The following is a 16,496-nucleotide window of genomic DNA, read 5'->3' on the forward strand; positions in this document are numbered from 1 at the left end:
GAGAAGGAAAAGTGTTCCAGGCAGAAGGAACAGCACATTTTAAAGCCCTGAGTGAAGAGGTAACATCTTGTTCAAGGAACTGGGAGGAGGCCAGGGAGGCTGGAGCACAGATTGAGAAGGTCAGTAGATGAGGCTGGGGAGGGAGAGGGTGCAGGGGGGTGTGGAGGCCACATTAAGGAGTATGGGCATCACCCTGGAGAACTGGGCAGCCCCTGGCGAGATGTACGACCAGCAGCGACACAGCAGAGGGGATGCACCAACAGATGGACAGACTGAGAGGTGCCTAGGCTCTGGCCAGAAGGAAGAGGCGGAATGAAGCAGGGAACGTGGTCCGTCAGAAAGATGGCTAGGCAGGATGGACAGACAGGTAGATGATGAACAGAGAGAGAGACAGGCAACCAAATGGGGTCTATCAACAAGGTGGGTGGATAGAATACCTGACAACTAGGCTAAGATGGGCAGGTTGGTGACAGATGAATAAATGCGAAGAAGAGAGTGAAAGATGGATAGACTTGTGGGTGGGTGGACGAATGTGCTGAAAAACTAGATGGATGGATGGATGGATGAACAGATGGATGGATGAACGGGTAGATGGATGCAGGGGTGGGTTGGTGGATGGACAGACGGATGGATGGGAGGGAGAAAGGGAAGGATGGGCATGGAGGGAGGGAGGGAGGGAAGACTGGATGGATCTGTGGATGGATGAGTAGATGGATGGGAGGATGGGGAGGGAGATGGGTGGATGGATGAGGGAGGGAGGGAGAAAGGGCTGGCGAAGAGCAGCAGGGGACAGACAGGTTGGCCAGCTGGAACAGTAGCCGCCGCAGTGGCAGCAGGTCCCCAGGGCTGCCCCAGCCCTCTGAGCGTGGGGGCCATGCCCACCTGGTGCCAGTAAGCAGAGCCATTGTTCAACTCCATCTCCTTCTGCATCCACTCCAGGTTGGCCTCCAGGAACTTCTTGAGCCTCTCGCAGTAACTGACTTCGTACTCGAAGGGGCCACAGTAGTTCACCACCGTGTTCATCCAGTGCATATAGATGAGCTGTAGGGTGGACGGGGACGGGGGCGGGGCAGCAAGGCTGCGCTCTCCCCTGAGGACCCCACCGGCCCCCACTCGGGCTCAGAGTCCTCACTCCGATCCAGGTCTCCAAAGAGTCGAGGAGCCCTGGTGAGGACACCTCCGCACCTCTGCCCACGCTGGCTTCTCTCACCCAGCCGGCTCTCACCCCCACCAGGGCCCAGTGCCTCTGGATGCCTCCCTCCTCTGAAAGCCGTCAGCACTCACAGTCTGTCCTAGATGATGCCTCCTCTGTTACTGGGGACCGCCCCCCGCATCTATACAGGTATTCGGTCACTCGACTACCTTTTTTTTTTTTTTGAGCACCTACTATGTCCTGTCCTGAGCACTGAGGACCCAGCAGTGAACCTGGCTAGAGAATCCTGTGCCAGTTCCACCAGCCCTCAAGAGGCCTTCCCCACCTCCCCGCCCCGATGTCACATGAACAAGCTGGGCCAGCCTGCTGGGGGGTGAAAGACCATATGAGCCCACCGTCCCCGTCACCGCAACAGACGGAGAGCCTCCCTCGGGGGCTGGTGTGCAAGCTCAGAGAGGTAACGTGGGCAAAGCCCCTGGCACGTGTGTCTGGGGTTCCTCACGTGAGAACCACTTTGGGCCTTGCCTCAGTGTTCCTGGCTCAGGCTACGGGGCCCTTGAGAGATGGAATCTTGTCTCCAATACCACCAAGCACCCAAAACAGCGTGGCCTGACCCAGTGTCTGACACCTCCCCAGACATCGAGGTCCCAGGAGGGCATCTCAAACTGCAGCTGGATGTCAGAATGAGGAGAGGGAGTTTATTAAACGCCGTCACACTGTACACCGTCTCCTGGGACGTGCTCTGTCCTTCTCACCACCATGCATCTCACACCCATCCACTCTGCTCGTTCATTTTCACTGCTCTATGATCCTGCACTGTGTGACATTACTGCGATCCGGTTACCCGTGCATCCACCGGTGGCGTTTGAGTGTGTTTGCCTCGGGGCTGCTTTGAACCCCTTAAGTACACACCTAAGGAGTGGGGCCCCTGGGTCCTAAGGCATGTGTGTATTCAACTCTACAAGTTCACGCCAAATTACATTCCAACGTGAGTGTCACACCTTCACGCACAGTGTGGGAGCATGGCCAGCCCACCACGGCCTCACCCACTCCTGATGCGGTCTGCCTTCTGAAATCTGTGATTATCACTTTTAAAAAGCCCAAAAGCAGGTAAAGCAAAATAATATGTTGTTTAAGGTTTCATCACATGTAGTAAAACTAGCTTAACCAAAGGAAGGGAGTGGAAATAACTCAAATGTCCACCCACTGATGAAAGGATAAATAAAATAGTCTATCGCTACAATGCAATATTATTCGGCCATAAAAAGGAATAACGTCCTAACATACACTAAAACATGGAGGAACCCTGGAAACAAGTTAAAGCCAGCCACAAAAGACCACAGACTGGATGATTCCTTTCATAGGAACTGTTCAGAATAAGCAAATCCATAGAGACAGAAAGCAGATTAGCGGCTGCCGGGGGCTGGGTGGAGTGGGGAAAAAGGGAGGTGACTGCTAACAGGTATGGGGTTTCTCCCTGGGGTGATGAGAATGTTCTGGAATTAGATAGTGGTAGTGGTTGTCCAACCTTATGAATATACTAAAAACCACTGAACTGTACATTATAAAATGGTGAATTTTATGGCATGTGAATTCTATCTCGATATAAATGAATGAATGAATGAAAGGGAATGACAGCTACCACAAATAGCGTGGTGGGTGTCTCTGGGGTAGGAGAGGCAGGGGAACGGAGTCGAGAGGGGGCTTCAATGGTTTTAGTAACATTCCAGGGTTTAGTTTGGGCGTTCATTTTATTACTAAGCTTCGTAACTTGGAATGTGTTGTGTATTTTTTATATGCATCGAATAGCACCCAGCGTAAATTTTTAACAAATACATGTGAGCCTTTTCTCCCCAACTAGATGGAAGGCTGGGGGTGGGAGAGCCCCCTCTACACACATCTCAGAACCCTCCAAAGCTCCCTGGGGAACACACTTGATGGGCGGGGGAAACCCCGGGGTCCCGCGTTTGGCCCTTACCTCCTCGGACACGGCGGCCTCCACCACGCCCGCTGCGTAGGCCTGCAGACTATCATTGTAGTGGCCGTTCGTGTGCAGCTCCAGAAAGGCCCACCTGCAGGGGTAGGAGAGGGGACACTTGGTCAGCGAGGGGGCGAGCGTGAAACGGGCCCTCAGCTCAGCATGCACCTGTCTGCAGTTTTAAACCATAGAAAACAACGCAGTGACGATCTGCCATTCACACGAATGTCTGTCGGTCTGTCTCTGTGCACGTGTCAGGCTAAATCCCTAAAAGAGGAACTGCTAGGTCAAAGGACACATGCATTTTTAATTTTAATAGATACTGACAAACAGCCTCCCCCAGGGCTGTACTAACCTTCATTCTCCGCCCCTCCCCCACGATAATACCAGCTAATATCTACTGAGGGTTTCTTCTGAGCCAGGCACTGTTCTAGTCACTTCCGTATCTATTAACTCATGTACTAGTCCTCATGACAATCCCACAGTCCTGCAAGGCAGGCACCGTTACCGTCTCCATCGTACAGAAGGGGAGGGAGTTCAAGCACAGAGTTACGTACCTGCTGTGGTAGACGGCATCGCAGCCTCTTCCCCCCACGTCCATGCCTTTTGCTGTGTGGCTTTACATCCCTCCCACCACTGGCCAAATGTCCTTCCCTGTCCCCTTGATTTGGGCTCAGTCATGTCGTATGACTTGCTCTGGCCGATGGAATGCGGTAGAAGTGACTTGTCTCAGTTATGAGATTAGCCTTCAAAGGGCCTCCCATGTTTCCACTTGTGTCCCTGCTATGGCCACGAGAAAAACATGCCCGGCCAGCTCACTGGTCCCAAGAATATGAGAGACACGTGTTGCTGACCAGGTCTGCAGAGCTACAGCATGAAGCAGAGCTGCCCGAACTGCTCCAAGGATCCATGAGCATAAACGGTTGTCGTTCCAAGCTGCTGAGTTTGGGGGCAGTTTGTTATACAACACTGTTGCCCAATACTAGCTGATAACACACACCAAAGGTCACAGAGCTAAGAAGGGCAAAGCTAGGATTCAATTCCAGGCAGGCTGGCTCCCAGGAAGCAGATTCTGATCAGGAGGTCTGGGGTAAAGCCCAAGCCTCTGTATTTCTTTTTTTTTTTTTTTTTTTTTTTTAATTTATTTTTGGCTGTGTTGGGTCTTCGTTTCTGTGCGAGGGCTTTCTCTAGTTGTGGCAAGCGGGGGCCACTCTCCATCGCGGTGCGCAGGCCTCTCACTGTCGCGGACTCTCTTGTTGAGGAGCACAGGCTCCAGACGCACAGGCTCAGTAGTTGTGGCTCACGGGCCCAGTTGCTCCGCGGCATGTGGGATCTTCCCAGACCAAGGCTTGAACCTGTGTCCCCTGCATTGGCAGGCAGATTCTCAAACACTGCGCCACCAGGGAAGCCCGTAGCCTCTGTATTTCTAACTAGCTCCCAGGTGATGCCTGGGGTATATACTGCATTTCTACAACATACAAACTCCTGTCTGTGCACTTCCCTGCTTTAAATCAATCTTTCTCATCCTTACTAAGGTGACAGTTGAAAAATTCAATCACGTAATTATAATCCTTTAATGAGTTAAGCTACATATATTTTCTTATTTCTTATTGGTCATTTATAGTTCTTTGGTTCATGTCCTTTACTCATTTTTCTCTACCGTGGTTTTTTTCATCTTATTATTATTATTATTTTTTGGATGCACCATGGCTTGCGGGATCTCAGTTCCCCAACCAGGGATTGAACCTTGGCCACGGCTGTGAAAGCACCAAATCCTAACCACTAGACCACCAGGGAATTCCCATCGCCTTTTCTTATTGGTTGGTGAAATTCTCTATATACGTATTAGCCCTTGGCTTGTCACTAATATTGAAAGTACCTGTATTTTAATTTATTTTTGCTTTTGTTTTTGCCATATGGTAGTTTTCAGTTTTGTCCTATCAGCCTTTCCTTTATGGGTCTGGATTTCATCCTCGCTCCAAGTACACAAAGAATATTCACCCAAGTGACTTCTGTAACTAAGGAAAACACTTGTGAAGTCAATTTCTATTAAGAAAATGAGGGCAACAGAAGACACTAATGAGACCTTGAAGAGGCTACACAACATGGAGAGCCAGGCTCAGCCAGGACTGTCGCACAGGAATTTGGCTAAAAAGTCACCAAAGAGCTCCAGGACAGGCACAGCTCTGCCCTAGAGAAGACACAGGAGAGGAAATGACTATCAAAATGCTCACACCCAATAGTTTTGGCACTCAAGCTTCTTTGAGCACCTACTGGGTGCCAGACACCGAGGGTATACAAGAATGAATATATGTAACTGCTATGACGAGAAAAGGAATAAAGTACCCTGAGGAGGTACGCTCCTGCTGCTACTGAGTAAAATCTAGGAAGGCTTCACAGAAGAGGTGACAGCTGCTCCAGGTTTTGAAGTTTAAGTAGGAGTTTGCAGGGAGAAGGAGGGTGGGGGGGCGAGGAGAGGGAAAGTAAAAGAAGGAAGCCTGAGCTCTGAGAGTTCCAAAGCAAAGAACTTGAGCTACAAGATAAAATGGACCTGTGGGGACTGGTAATGAGGCCCTGCTATGGTGGATAACAATAGCCCCCAGTGCTAAGCACATCACATGTCTACTTTTCTCTCTAAATTCTCCCAAAGACCCTATGACATGAGTTTGATTCTCCCAATTTACAGTTGTGGGACCCGAGGCTCAGAGAGGTGAAGTCACTTGCCTAACAGAGCTGAGACTAACATCACAGAGCGTGATGTGCTCTGAGCCTCTACCTTAACTGAGTTTTGTGGGGGATTGTTTTGTCCTTGAAGGTGAAGGAGTTAGTTCTTATCAAACAAATCTAAGAGCCATGAACTTCCGGCTAATGACTCACATATAACCACAGATATGGACAGAAAAACACAAGAGACTAGAATAAAGGTTTTAAATTTCAAGGAGAGTGGAGGACAAAGAGAGTCTGGGATTGTGGGTCCCTCAGTCATCGTTTGAATCCCCAGGTCTCTCTCTTATCAACTGTGTACCTTTGGGCAAATTGCTTAACCTCTCTGGGCCTCAGTTTCCTCACCTGTAAAATGGGCAAAGCGATTCCCACTTCAGAGGGTTGCCATGGCAGGTGCCAGAAGAGAACTCATGTTTTATACTCACTAAATATGTGTCTCATCATGAACCTGAGAGGGGAGGTTTGGAGCAATCCAGTAGACTTGGTGATGGGAAGAAATTTAAAACAGGGTACAGAATGTAGTTCCCCTTGTGATTTAAAAAAAAAAAAAAAGCGGGGGAATCAAGGGAGAACATACACAACTTACATAAAACCAAAAAGGCTGTTCAGATGCCAAGTCCTGGTTATAACTGAGAGGCCAGTGGCCTTCTTCTAGACAGCGCCTGCTTAAAAGCTCTCCTTCTGCAGGGAGCAGGCTCAGTCAAGGCCACAGTGCTGAGGCCCTGAAGACAGGCAGCAGCTAGGAACTCACCCTGTGACTGGTGCTCACACAGCCCTCACGGATGTGTATGAGCATCCTTGTTCACAGCAGCATTTTTTATTTTTAACATCTTTTAGAGTATAATTGTTTTACAATGGTGTGTTAGTTTCTGCTTTATAACAAAGTGAATCAGTTATACATATACATATGTTCCCATATCTCTTCCCTCTTGCATCTCCCGCCCTCCCACCACCCCCATCCCACCCCTCTAGGTGGTCACAAAGCACCGAGCTGATCTCCCTGTGCTATGCGGCTGCTTCCCACTAGCTATCTGTTTTACATTTGGTAGCGTATATATGTCCATGCCACTCTCTCACTTCATCCCAGCTTACCCTTCCCCCTCCCCGTGTCCTCAAGTCCATTCTCTAGTAAGTCTGCATCTTTATTCCCATCTTGCCCCTAGGTTCTTCATGACCCTTTCTTTTTTTAGATTCCATATATATGTGTTAGCATACGGTATTTGTTTTTCTCTTTCTGACTTACTTCACTGTGTATGACAGCCTCTAGGTCCAACCACCTCACTACAAATAACTCAGTTTTGTTCCTTTTTATGGCTGAGTAATATTCCATTGTATATATGTGCCACATCTTCTTTATCCATTCATCTGTTGATGGACATTTCGGTTGCTTCCATGTCCTGGCTATTGTAAATAGAGCTCACAGCAGCATTTTTGACAAGAGCTGAGGAAAACAGGACCCTCCCAAAACATCCAGTGTTAGGGGCCTGATACAATCATCTATCCATATATGCGGTGGGCTTCTAGAACCATGTGGCAGACCGCCATGTGCTGATGAGATGTCAGACACAACGTTTTTTTTTAAAAAAATAAGATTAGAGAAGGACAAACGGTGGACTCAGGATAACCTCAAATACAAAACATTACACGCACACACATACCAGTACATATACACATGTATGTATGTATGTATGCTTAGGCCTGTTTATGCATAGAAAATTCTAGAAGAAAGAACAGTGGTTATATATAAAAAGAAAGAGTGGGGAGTGCAGTTTACCTTCCACATTCCACCTCACCTTTCTAAACTGCTAGAATTTTTTTACCATGGAAAGTTGTGTAATTTTTGTGTAATAATGACAAAGGTTTAAAAGAGAGCAGTGTGACTCTTTCAAGCTGGACAGAAAGGAAAAGGATGAGTGGAGAGTGACAATTCCCCCCCCCAACCCCCCCAGCCAGGCCACAGTACTGTAAATATGGAATTAGGCACTGCCCTTGTTGGAGAGAGTGCCTTCTGCATTCCCCTCTGAACCGCCTCATTCCAAAGGGCAACTAGGGTGATTCAGTTTGGATGGGGTTTGTGCACTTTGCTCGAGTTCTCAGAAAACCTGGCTACGCACGTGTCTGCCTATCTTTCCAGAATACCTTGGAAAGAGAGTGATTCCCATTCATGAGGGAATTTCAGTGCTAGAGCCCCTCTGGCTGATCTCTGAGGATCCCTCTGTTGCCTCGGGCCCTAAGCCCTAATCAAATGATTTTCTTCCAGGCCCCAACAAGGCTGGTGCCATCCTCATCTCGGGGGGTGAGGCAGCTGCCGACAGCCACCTGTAGGAAGTGTCCGGGCAGAGATCTGAACCTAGATCTCTCTGATGTTAAGCCTGAAACCCTGCCTCTACCACATCTCCACACTCTCCCAGCCTCAGCTTCCCCATCTGTAAAACGGGAAGGCTTGGACATCAGCAAATGGATTCTGGAATCCCTCACTGCTGTGCTGGCTGACAACTTTGGGAGACTCTACCCCAGTCCCTGGCCAAAACAAAACAAAAAAACAAACCACTGGAAAGAATGTGTTTCTAAAGCAAAATGTCCCCATTAGACTGTTCTTGATTCAGAGATCATGTCCTTCCTGCTTGTTTGGTTCTAAAATAGCTGATCTTTTATTAGATGAAATGGGCAGAGATCAATAAATATTGTTCTGGTTTGTTTTTAATGCACTTGTCTGGCAAAAATAAAAAGTTGGCTGCACTGAATCTATTTCCCCAATCTTTTTTTTTTTTTTTTCTGGAAAGTGTATGGGCCACACTGTGGTTTTATGTCAGGGACAGCTAATACCTCTGAGATGACTCCAGGATCTAATGAAGAGGCCACGTTTGGGAAAAGCCAGACCATTCTTGTGAGATAAGCAAGGGGTCACAAATCCCCCCTCACCATCATTGTCCCTTCAGTGTATAGTGTGCCCTGGACACCCGCTACTATGTGGGATGTACCACCTCATCTGTGGCTATCACTCCTTTTCCATTCTTGATGGTGTAAGTTTATCTTTTGTGACTTTTCAAAGAAACAGTTGGATAACTAATAAGAACCTGCTGTATAGCACAGGGAACTCTACTCAATACTCTGTAATGGGCTACGTGGGAGAAGAATCTAAAAAAAAAAAATGTAGATATATGTATAACTGATTCACTTTGCTGTACACCTGAAACTAATACAACATTGTAAATCAGCTATACTCCAATAAAATTTTTTTTAAAAAATTAAAGAGAGAAGAGCTAACACCCATCCTTCTCAAACTCTTCCAAAAAATTGCAGAGGAAGGAACACTCCCAAACTCATTCTATGAGGCTACCATCACCCTGATTCCAAAACCAGACAAAGATACTACAAAAAAAGAAAATTACAGACCAATATCACTGATGAATATAGAGGCAAAAATCCCCAACAAAATATTAGCAAACAGAATTCAACAACACATTAAAAGGATCATACACCATGATCAAGTGGGATTTATCCCAAGGATGCAAGGATTCTTCAACATATGCAAATCAATCAATGTGATACATCCTATTAACAAACTGAAGAATAAAAACCATATGATCATCTCAATAGGTGCAGAAAAAGCTTTTAACAAAATTCAACACCCATTTATGATAAAAACTCTCCAGAAAGTGGGCATAGAGGGAACCTACCTCAACATAATAAAGGCCATATACGACAAACCCACAGCAAACATCATTCTCAATGGTGAAAAACTGAAAGCATTTCCTCTAAGATCAGGAACAAGACAAGGATGTCCACTCTCACCACTATTATTCAACATAATTTTGGAAGTCCTAGCCACGGCAATCAGAGAAGAAAAAGAAATAAAAGGAATACAAATTGAAAAAGAAGAAGTAAAACTGTCACTGTTTGCAGATGACATGATACTATACATAGAGAACGCTAAAGATGCCACCAGAAAACTACTAGAGCTAATCAGTGAATTTGGTAAAGTTGCAGGATACAAAATTAATGCACAGAAATCTCTTGCATTCCTATATACTAATGATGAAAAATCTGAAAGAGAAATTATGGAAACACTCCCATTTACCATTGCAACAAAAAGAGTAAAATACCTAGGAATAAACCTACCTAGGGAAACAAAAGACCTGTATGCAGAAAACTATAAGACACTGATGAAAGAAATTAAAGATGATACCAACAGATGGAGAGATATACCATGTTCTTGGATTAGAAGAATCAATATTGTGAAAATGACTATACTACCCAAAGCAATCTACAGATCCAACGCAATCCCTATCAAATTACCAATGGCATTTTTTACAGAACTAGAACAAAAAATCCTAAAATTTATATGGAGACACAAAAGACCCCAAATAGCCAAAGCAGTCTTGAGGGAAAAAAGCAGAGCTGGAGGAATCAGACTCCCTGACTTCAGACTATACTACAAAGCTACAGTCATCAAGACAATATGGTACTGGCATAGAAATAGAAATATAGATCAATGGAACAAGATAGAAAGCCCAGAGATAAACCCACACACCTATGGTCAACTAGTCTATGACAAAGGAGGCAAGGATATACAATGGAGAAAAGACAGTCTCCTTAATAAGTGGTGCTGGGAAAACTGGACAGCTACATGTAAAAGAATGAAATTAGAACACTCCCTAACACCATACACAAAAATAAACTCAAAATGGATTCGAGACCTAAATGTAAGACCGGACACTATAAAACTCTTAGAGGAAAACATAGGAAGAACACTCTTTGACATAAATCACAGCAAGAACTTTTTTGATCCACCTCCTAGAGTAATGGAAATAGAAACAAAAGTAAACAAACGGGACCTAATGAAACTTCAAAGCTTTTGCACAGCAAAGGAAACCATAAACAAGACGAAAAGACAACCCTCAGAATGGGAGAAAATATTTGCAAACGAATCAACGGACAAAGGATTAATCTCCAAAATATAAAAACAGCTCATGCAGCTCAGTATTAAAAAAACAAACAACCCAATCCAAAAATGGGCAGAAGACCTAAATAGACATTTCTCCAAAGGAGGCATACAGATGGCCAAGAAGCACATGAAAAGCTGTACAACATCACTAATTATTAGAGAAATGCACATCAAAACTACAATGAGGTATCACCTCACACCAGTCAGAATGGCCATCATCAGAAAATCTACAAACAACAAATGCTGGAGAGGGTGTGGAGAAAAGGGAACCCTCTTGCACTGTTGGTGGGAATGTAAATTGATATAGCCACTATGGAGAACAGTATGGAGTTTCCTTAAAAAACTAAAAATAGAACTACCATATGACCCAGCAATCCCACTACTGGGCATATACCCAGAGAAAACCATAATTCAAAAAGACACATGCACCCCAATGTTCACTGCAGCACTATTTACAACAGCCAGGTCATGGAAGCAACCTAAATGCCCATAGACAGACGACTGGATAAAGAAGATGTGGTACATATATACAATGGAATATTATTCAGCCATAAAAAGAAATGAAATTGGGTCATTTGTAGAGACGTGGATGGATCTAGAGACTGTCATACAGAGTGAAGTAAGTCAGAAAGAGAAAAACAAATATCGTATATTAATGCATATATGTGGAACCTAGAAAAATGGTACAGATGAACCGTTTTGCAGGGCAGAAATTGAGACACAGATGTAGAGAAGAAACGTATGGACACCAAGCGGGGAAAGCAGCAGGGGGGTGGGGGGCTGGGATGAACTGTGAGATTGGGATTGACATGTATACACTGATGTGTATAAAATGGATGACTAATAAGAACCTGCTGTATAAAAAAATAAATTAAATAAAATACAAAAAAAATAGATTAAAAAAAGAAAAAAAAAAAAAAGAAACAGTTGGGTGATATTTATCCATTTTACTGGGCTGGGTTTCTGCCTGTTGGTGGTAGATTTGGGTTGTTTCCCAGTTTCCTAATAGGTTAGTTCCATTGGTATTCACTTCCTCTCCCAACTTGAAGGCTATTTAGGTCAATCAGCTGGTTGGGGGGCATCAGGTCAGAAAAGGAGGAAAAGGTAAGGTTGGAGGGTTCGGTCTCCCCAGGACCAAGACCAGAGCCAGGCTGGCGCAGGGGCTGCTTCTGGGTGCATCTCTGATCCCCTAGCATTAAATCCTAAATGTTTCAGGCTCCATGGGGAGTGTCAGTCCAGAGTCAGATACAGCACAAGTAAGAGGAAAGATTATGGGGGAAGGAAACGTGCAAGTTATCCTGACAATCCCAGGATCTGGTGAAATCTGGGAGCCAGAAAGGAGGAAGGATCCCAATTCTAGGTGAACAGAAGAGTCAAACCATGATTTCCACCCTCCAAAAAATAAGACAGTCACCTGAAAATCAGCAATTTTGCTGCTCGGGCGCCAGGACACCCCAGATGTCTTTCTTACATCTCACTCCTGAGTTCTCAACAGGGTGTCTTTGAGGGCCTCCGTATCCCTGCTTATAAAATGGGGGCTTCCCATACAGTTTCCCCTACATCATAGTCCCAAGTGCTGTCAAACCCACAGGGAAAGGGGCAGACTGGACAGAAAAGATGCTGGAACAGTGAAGTGAGAGCAAGAAGTGTGGAAGAGACCAGGGCTCACTTCTCAGTTTCCCCACCTGCAAAGTGAGGGCAGAAGACACGCGCTCCTTTCTCTTTCATTCACTCCTTCCTTTAGTAAATAAACAGAGGTGCTTTCTGTGATCCCCCGAATTTCACTTCGAGCCCCACCTTCCGGAAGGAAACAGGCTCAGAGAGATGAAGTGATTTGCCCAAGGTCACACAGCTCCAGAGCTGAGCCTGGAAGAACTTTCCATCCAGCACAAGCAGGGGAGCCCTCTCCCCACTTCTCTGTTTTCCATAATTGACAGCAACACAGCCTAGCGGGGAACTGCTGGGGCCAAAGCCCCCTCCCCATGCTGAGCCTTACCTCTGTGCCTGCTCACTAGCATCCAGAGATTGTCATCTCTCTTAGCTCTGCTAAGCGGGGTCCCAAAACATATGAGTCAGCAGAGACTGGGTCACCAGATTCCAGAGTCACGTCGCCACAGAGTTCTGGTTCCCTCCACAGACGCCAGCCCACTCTGTGGCTTCCTCTCCCTGGGAGCCTTCCCAGATTAGCTGCACCCAGCTTCTGTGTCTGCAGCAAGTCCTCTCCCCACAATCTCTGGTCTATCTAATATACTCCCAAGTGCCACAAAGCACCAGAACGGGGGTGTCCACAGTGTCCTATGTCTCCCCAACACCTGCAGAAATGAATGCAAGCCAGCCAAATGGATGGGGGCAGCAGTGGGAGAAGCCATGCCTGCTGGAGGGGGTAACGTATTCTAAGCACTCGGATGACTCCAGGATGGGATAGTTCAGGTGGGGGAGGAGGTGGGGGGGACACAGGGTTCCCCAAGATTCCCCAGCACAGCGTGGATCCAGGGTCTGGGCCTTGCTGACAAGGCTTTGAGGCAGATGTTCCCCACTCCCAGGATTTTCCCTCCTGGCACCGTCTCCCTGACTGAATGGGGACCCCCTCAGCTCTGTGTCCCCATAGCCAAGAGCACCAGGTGAGTGAATGAATGAATGGGCACCACCCAACTACCCAGCCAGAGCACATCATCAAAATCCAGGCCACAGATGGGGAAATGAGAGCCCAGACAGGCAGAGGAGTTAGGTAAGAACCATACAACAGAATGACAGCCTGGGTACCGGTGATAAGGATAGTGACGGTGACTGCCAAAGATGGAGTGCTTGGCTCCATACTAAGTATCTGGCCAAGCGACTTTCCCCTGGACCAGGAGAGAGGAGGGAAGCAAGGAGCAGAAGCCAAGCAATGATACAGTCTGGGTCTTTGTGAATTTAGGGACCCTCTGTTTTCAGACTGGCCTGGAATCCAAGCTCAGTCCTGCTGCTCTGGTTCTGGAAAGAAGGCAGGGGGGCTGGCACCCATGGGGTAAGCTAAAACCAAGGAAGTGAGAATTTCTCCTCCCCATGAGCTGAGGGATGCTGCATCAGCCCCACCCAACTACGGTGCAGCAGCCTCAGGTGGGACACTGACCCCCAGGGAGACAAGGATGGGACTCTGTCACCGCAAGAGGCTGGTCCTAGGGGCAGGCGAGGTCCGGCGCCCACGCAACTCCCTCCCCCGGCTGGTCCGCGCGAGATGGGGCCAACCCTTACCCGGTCTCGCGGATGGCGTTGGTAAGGTTGGCCCAGGCCACGGCGTCAGGGTGGCGGCCATCTACCAGGCGCAGCTGGCCCGTCTCAGGGTCCAGGAGCACCGAACGGCAGCGGGAGGCGGGTGGGACCGGCCTCCCCGGTCCCCGGTGACCCCTCGGGGTCGGGATCGCGCCGGTCAGGCCGCTCAGGAACAGCCCGACCAGCAGAGCCAGCACCAGGGCCAGCGCCAGCGCCCGCGTCAGCGCCCGGGCCAGGCGGCCGCCCGTGGATCCATACATCGGGTCCACCATGACGGTGCGGAGCGGGGCGCCGCAGCCCGGCTCACGTGACTACACTCCGCTGCGGAGGGCCGGGCCAGGGCTGGCTGGAAAAGGAGGTAGGCGGTGGAGGGGCGGGGCTTGGGCCGAGCCCTTCCGGGTAGGCGGGGCCTGGGGCGGGACGTAAGGGACGGGGCCATCTTAAAGGGGCCCGGCGCCCTCGTCAGCCTACTCAAACCTTGCAGTGGCACCCTTCCTCCGGGCTTTTTATTTTTCAAAAGTTTGAACCTCAAGAAAAGTTGCAAGAATAGTAAAGTATAATAAATATCCATATGCCTGTCATCAATTGCTAATATTTTGTCACATTTTATTAAGTGTCTCTTCATACTTATATGTAATTTTGCTCAACCATTTGAGAGTTAATTGAAGACATAGTGTCGCATCAACCCTAAAAACTGCAGGTGGTCACATAAGAGAAAAGACACTATCCTTCATAACCACAGTACCACTCAGGAAATTTACCATTTACTTAATACTGTTGTCTAATACAGGGTCTGTATTCGAATTTTACCAGTTGTCCCAAAAATACTTTCTCTGTTTTTCTTTTCTTTTGACCCAGTATCCACTGCTCACACAACACAGAAGAATAAACTCCTGGGACTTCCCTGGGTGGTGCAGTGGTTAAGAATCCGCCTGCCAATGCAGGGGACATGGGTTCGAGCCCTAGTCTAGGAAGATCCCAGGTGCCGCAGAGCAACTTAAGCCCGTGCGCCACAACTACTGAGCCTGTGCTCTAGAGCCTGCGAGCCACAACTACCGAAGCCCACGCACATAGAGCCAGTGCTCCACAACAAGAGAAGCCACCGCAATGAGAAGCCCGCGCACCACAACGAAGAATAGTCCCCACTCGCCGCAACTAGAGAAAGCCCGCGTGCAGCAACGAAAACCCAACGCAGCCAAAAATAAATAAATAAATTTATTTTTAAAAAAAGAATAAACTCCTAAATGATGAGCATCTAGATGTAAAAAATGAAACTGCAATTCCTAGAAGTATATGTATGGGTGAATTCCTCCATAACTTGTGTGTGGGAAAAAAAGGCCTCTAGGGGCTTCCCTGGGGGCGCAGTGGTTGAGAGTCCGCCTGCCGATGCAGGGGACAGGGGTTCGTGCCCCGGTCTGGGAAGATCCCACATGCCACAGAGCGGCTGGGCCCGTGAGCCATGGCCGCTGAACCTGCGCGTCCAGAGCCTGTGCTCCGCAACGGGAGGGGCCACAACAGTGAGAGGCCCGCGTACCGCAAAAAAAAAAAAAAAAAAAAGGCCTCTAACTATGACTCAAAACCCAAATGCAATAAAAAATTAGTACATTTGACTACATAAAACTTGCGAAGTCAAAAGACAAGTGACAAACTGGGAGAAGATATTTATAACATGTATCATGGATAAAGGGCCATTCTCACTAATATATGAATAACCCTTTAAATTTGAGGGGAAAATGTGAAAACCAGATAGAAAAATGGACGAAAACTATGAACGGACAATTCATGAAAAAAGATGTTAAAATGATCTTTAGGGGCTTCCCTGGTGGCGCAGTGGTTGAGAGTCCGCCTGCGGATGCAGGGGACACGGGCTCGTGCCCCGGTCCGGGAGGATCCCACATGCCGCGGGGCGGCTGGGCCCGTGAGCCATGGCCGCTGAGCCTGCGCGTCCGGAGCCTGTGCTCCGCAACGGGAGAGGCCACAACAGTGAGAGGACTGCGTACCGAAAAAAAAAAAAAAAAAAGATCTTTAAACATGGAAAATGCTCACTTCGTTTACCATAAGAGAAAAGGACAGTGGTGTTGGGCTGGGGGCAGGGGAGTGGGTTTGGTGGCCATAGCACTGGGAGGAGAAAGGCCTTGATTTGCAGGGCAGTAGTTTGTGGGAGATGAGAAGGATGTTGAGAGATAAGTGTCTTGTCTCCTTCAAGCCTCAAAAGGGCCTGCAGCAAGTAAGTAGGCTGATGGGATTCTACCCTGGGCCTCTTTGCCTCTGAATTCTAAGCATTTAATTTCTTAGCTATATGGACTCCTATAAACCTGGCTTTGGAAGCTAGTGAACCATTGTGGATCTCAGCCTGCGTGGAGAAAATGTTCAAATGGCCATGGGTCATCAAGAACAAAAAGATTCTCCTTGAGTGATGAGAAACCTCCAGAATACTCCCA

General features: G+C 47.6%; 1 protein-coding gene across 2 annotated transcripts in view; it reads right to left on the bottom strand.

Moving 5' to 3' along the window:
* Positions 1 to 14,393, bottom strand: part of PLBD2 (phospholipase B domain containing 2) — a 28,207-nt gene extending 13,814 nt beyond the window's left edge. For both annotated transcript variants that reach the window (XM_060118840.1, XM_060118839.1), the window contains exons 1-3: positions 14,038 to 14,393; positions 3,132 to 3,225; positions 883 to 1,041 (exon numbers count right to left, since the gene is read on the bottom strand). In XM_060118840.1, coding sequence (XP_059974823.1) covers positions 883 to 1,041; positions 3,132 to 3,225; positions 14,038 to 14,327 — 543 coding nt within the window. In that variant the 5' untranslated portion in view covers positions 14,328 to 14,393. The remainder of the gene's footprint in view (positions 1 to 882; positions 1,042 to 3,131; positions 3,226 to 14,037) is intronic.
* Between the last annotated feature and the right edge of the window lie 2,103 nt (positions 14,394 to 16,496).

The sequence above is a fragment of the Mesoplodon densirostris genome, chromosome 15 (assembly GCF_025265405.1).
Source record: "Mesoplodon densirostris isolate mMesDen1 chromosome 15, mMesDen1 primary haplotype, whole genome shotgun sequence".
Classification (NCBI taxonomy): Eukaryota; Metazoa; Chordata; class Mammalia; order Artiodactyla; family Ziphiidae; genus Mesoplodon; species Mesoplodon densirostris.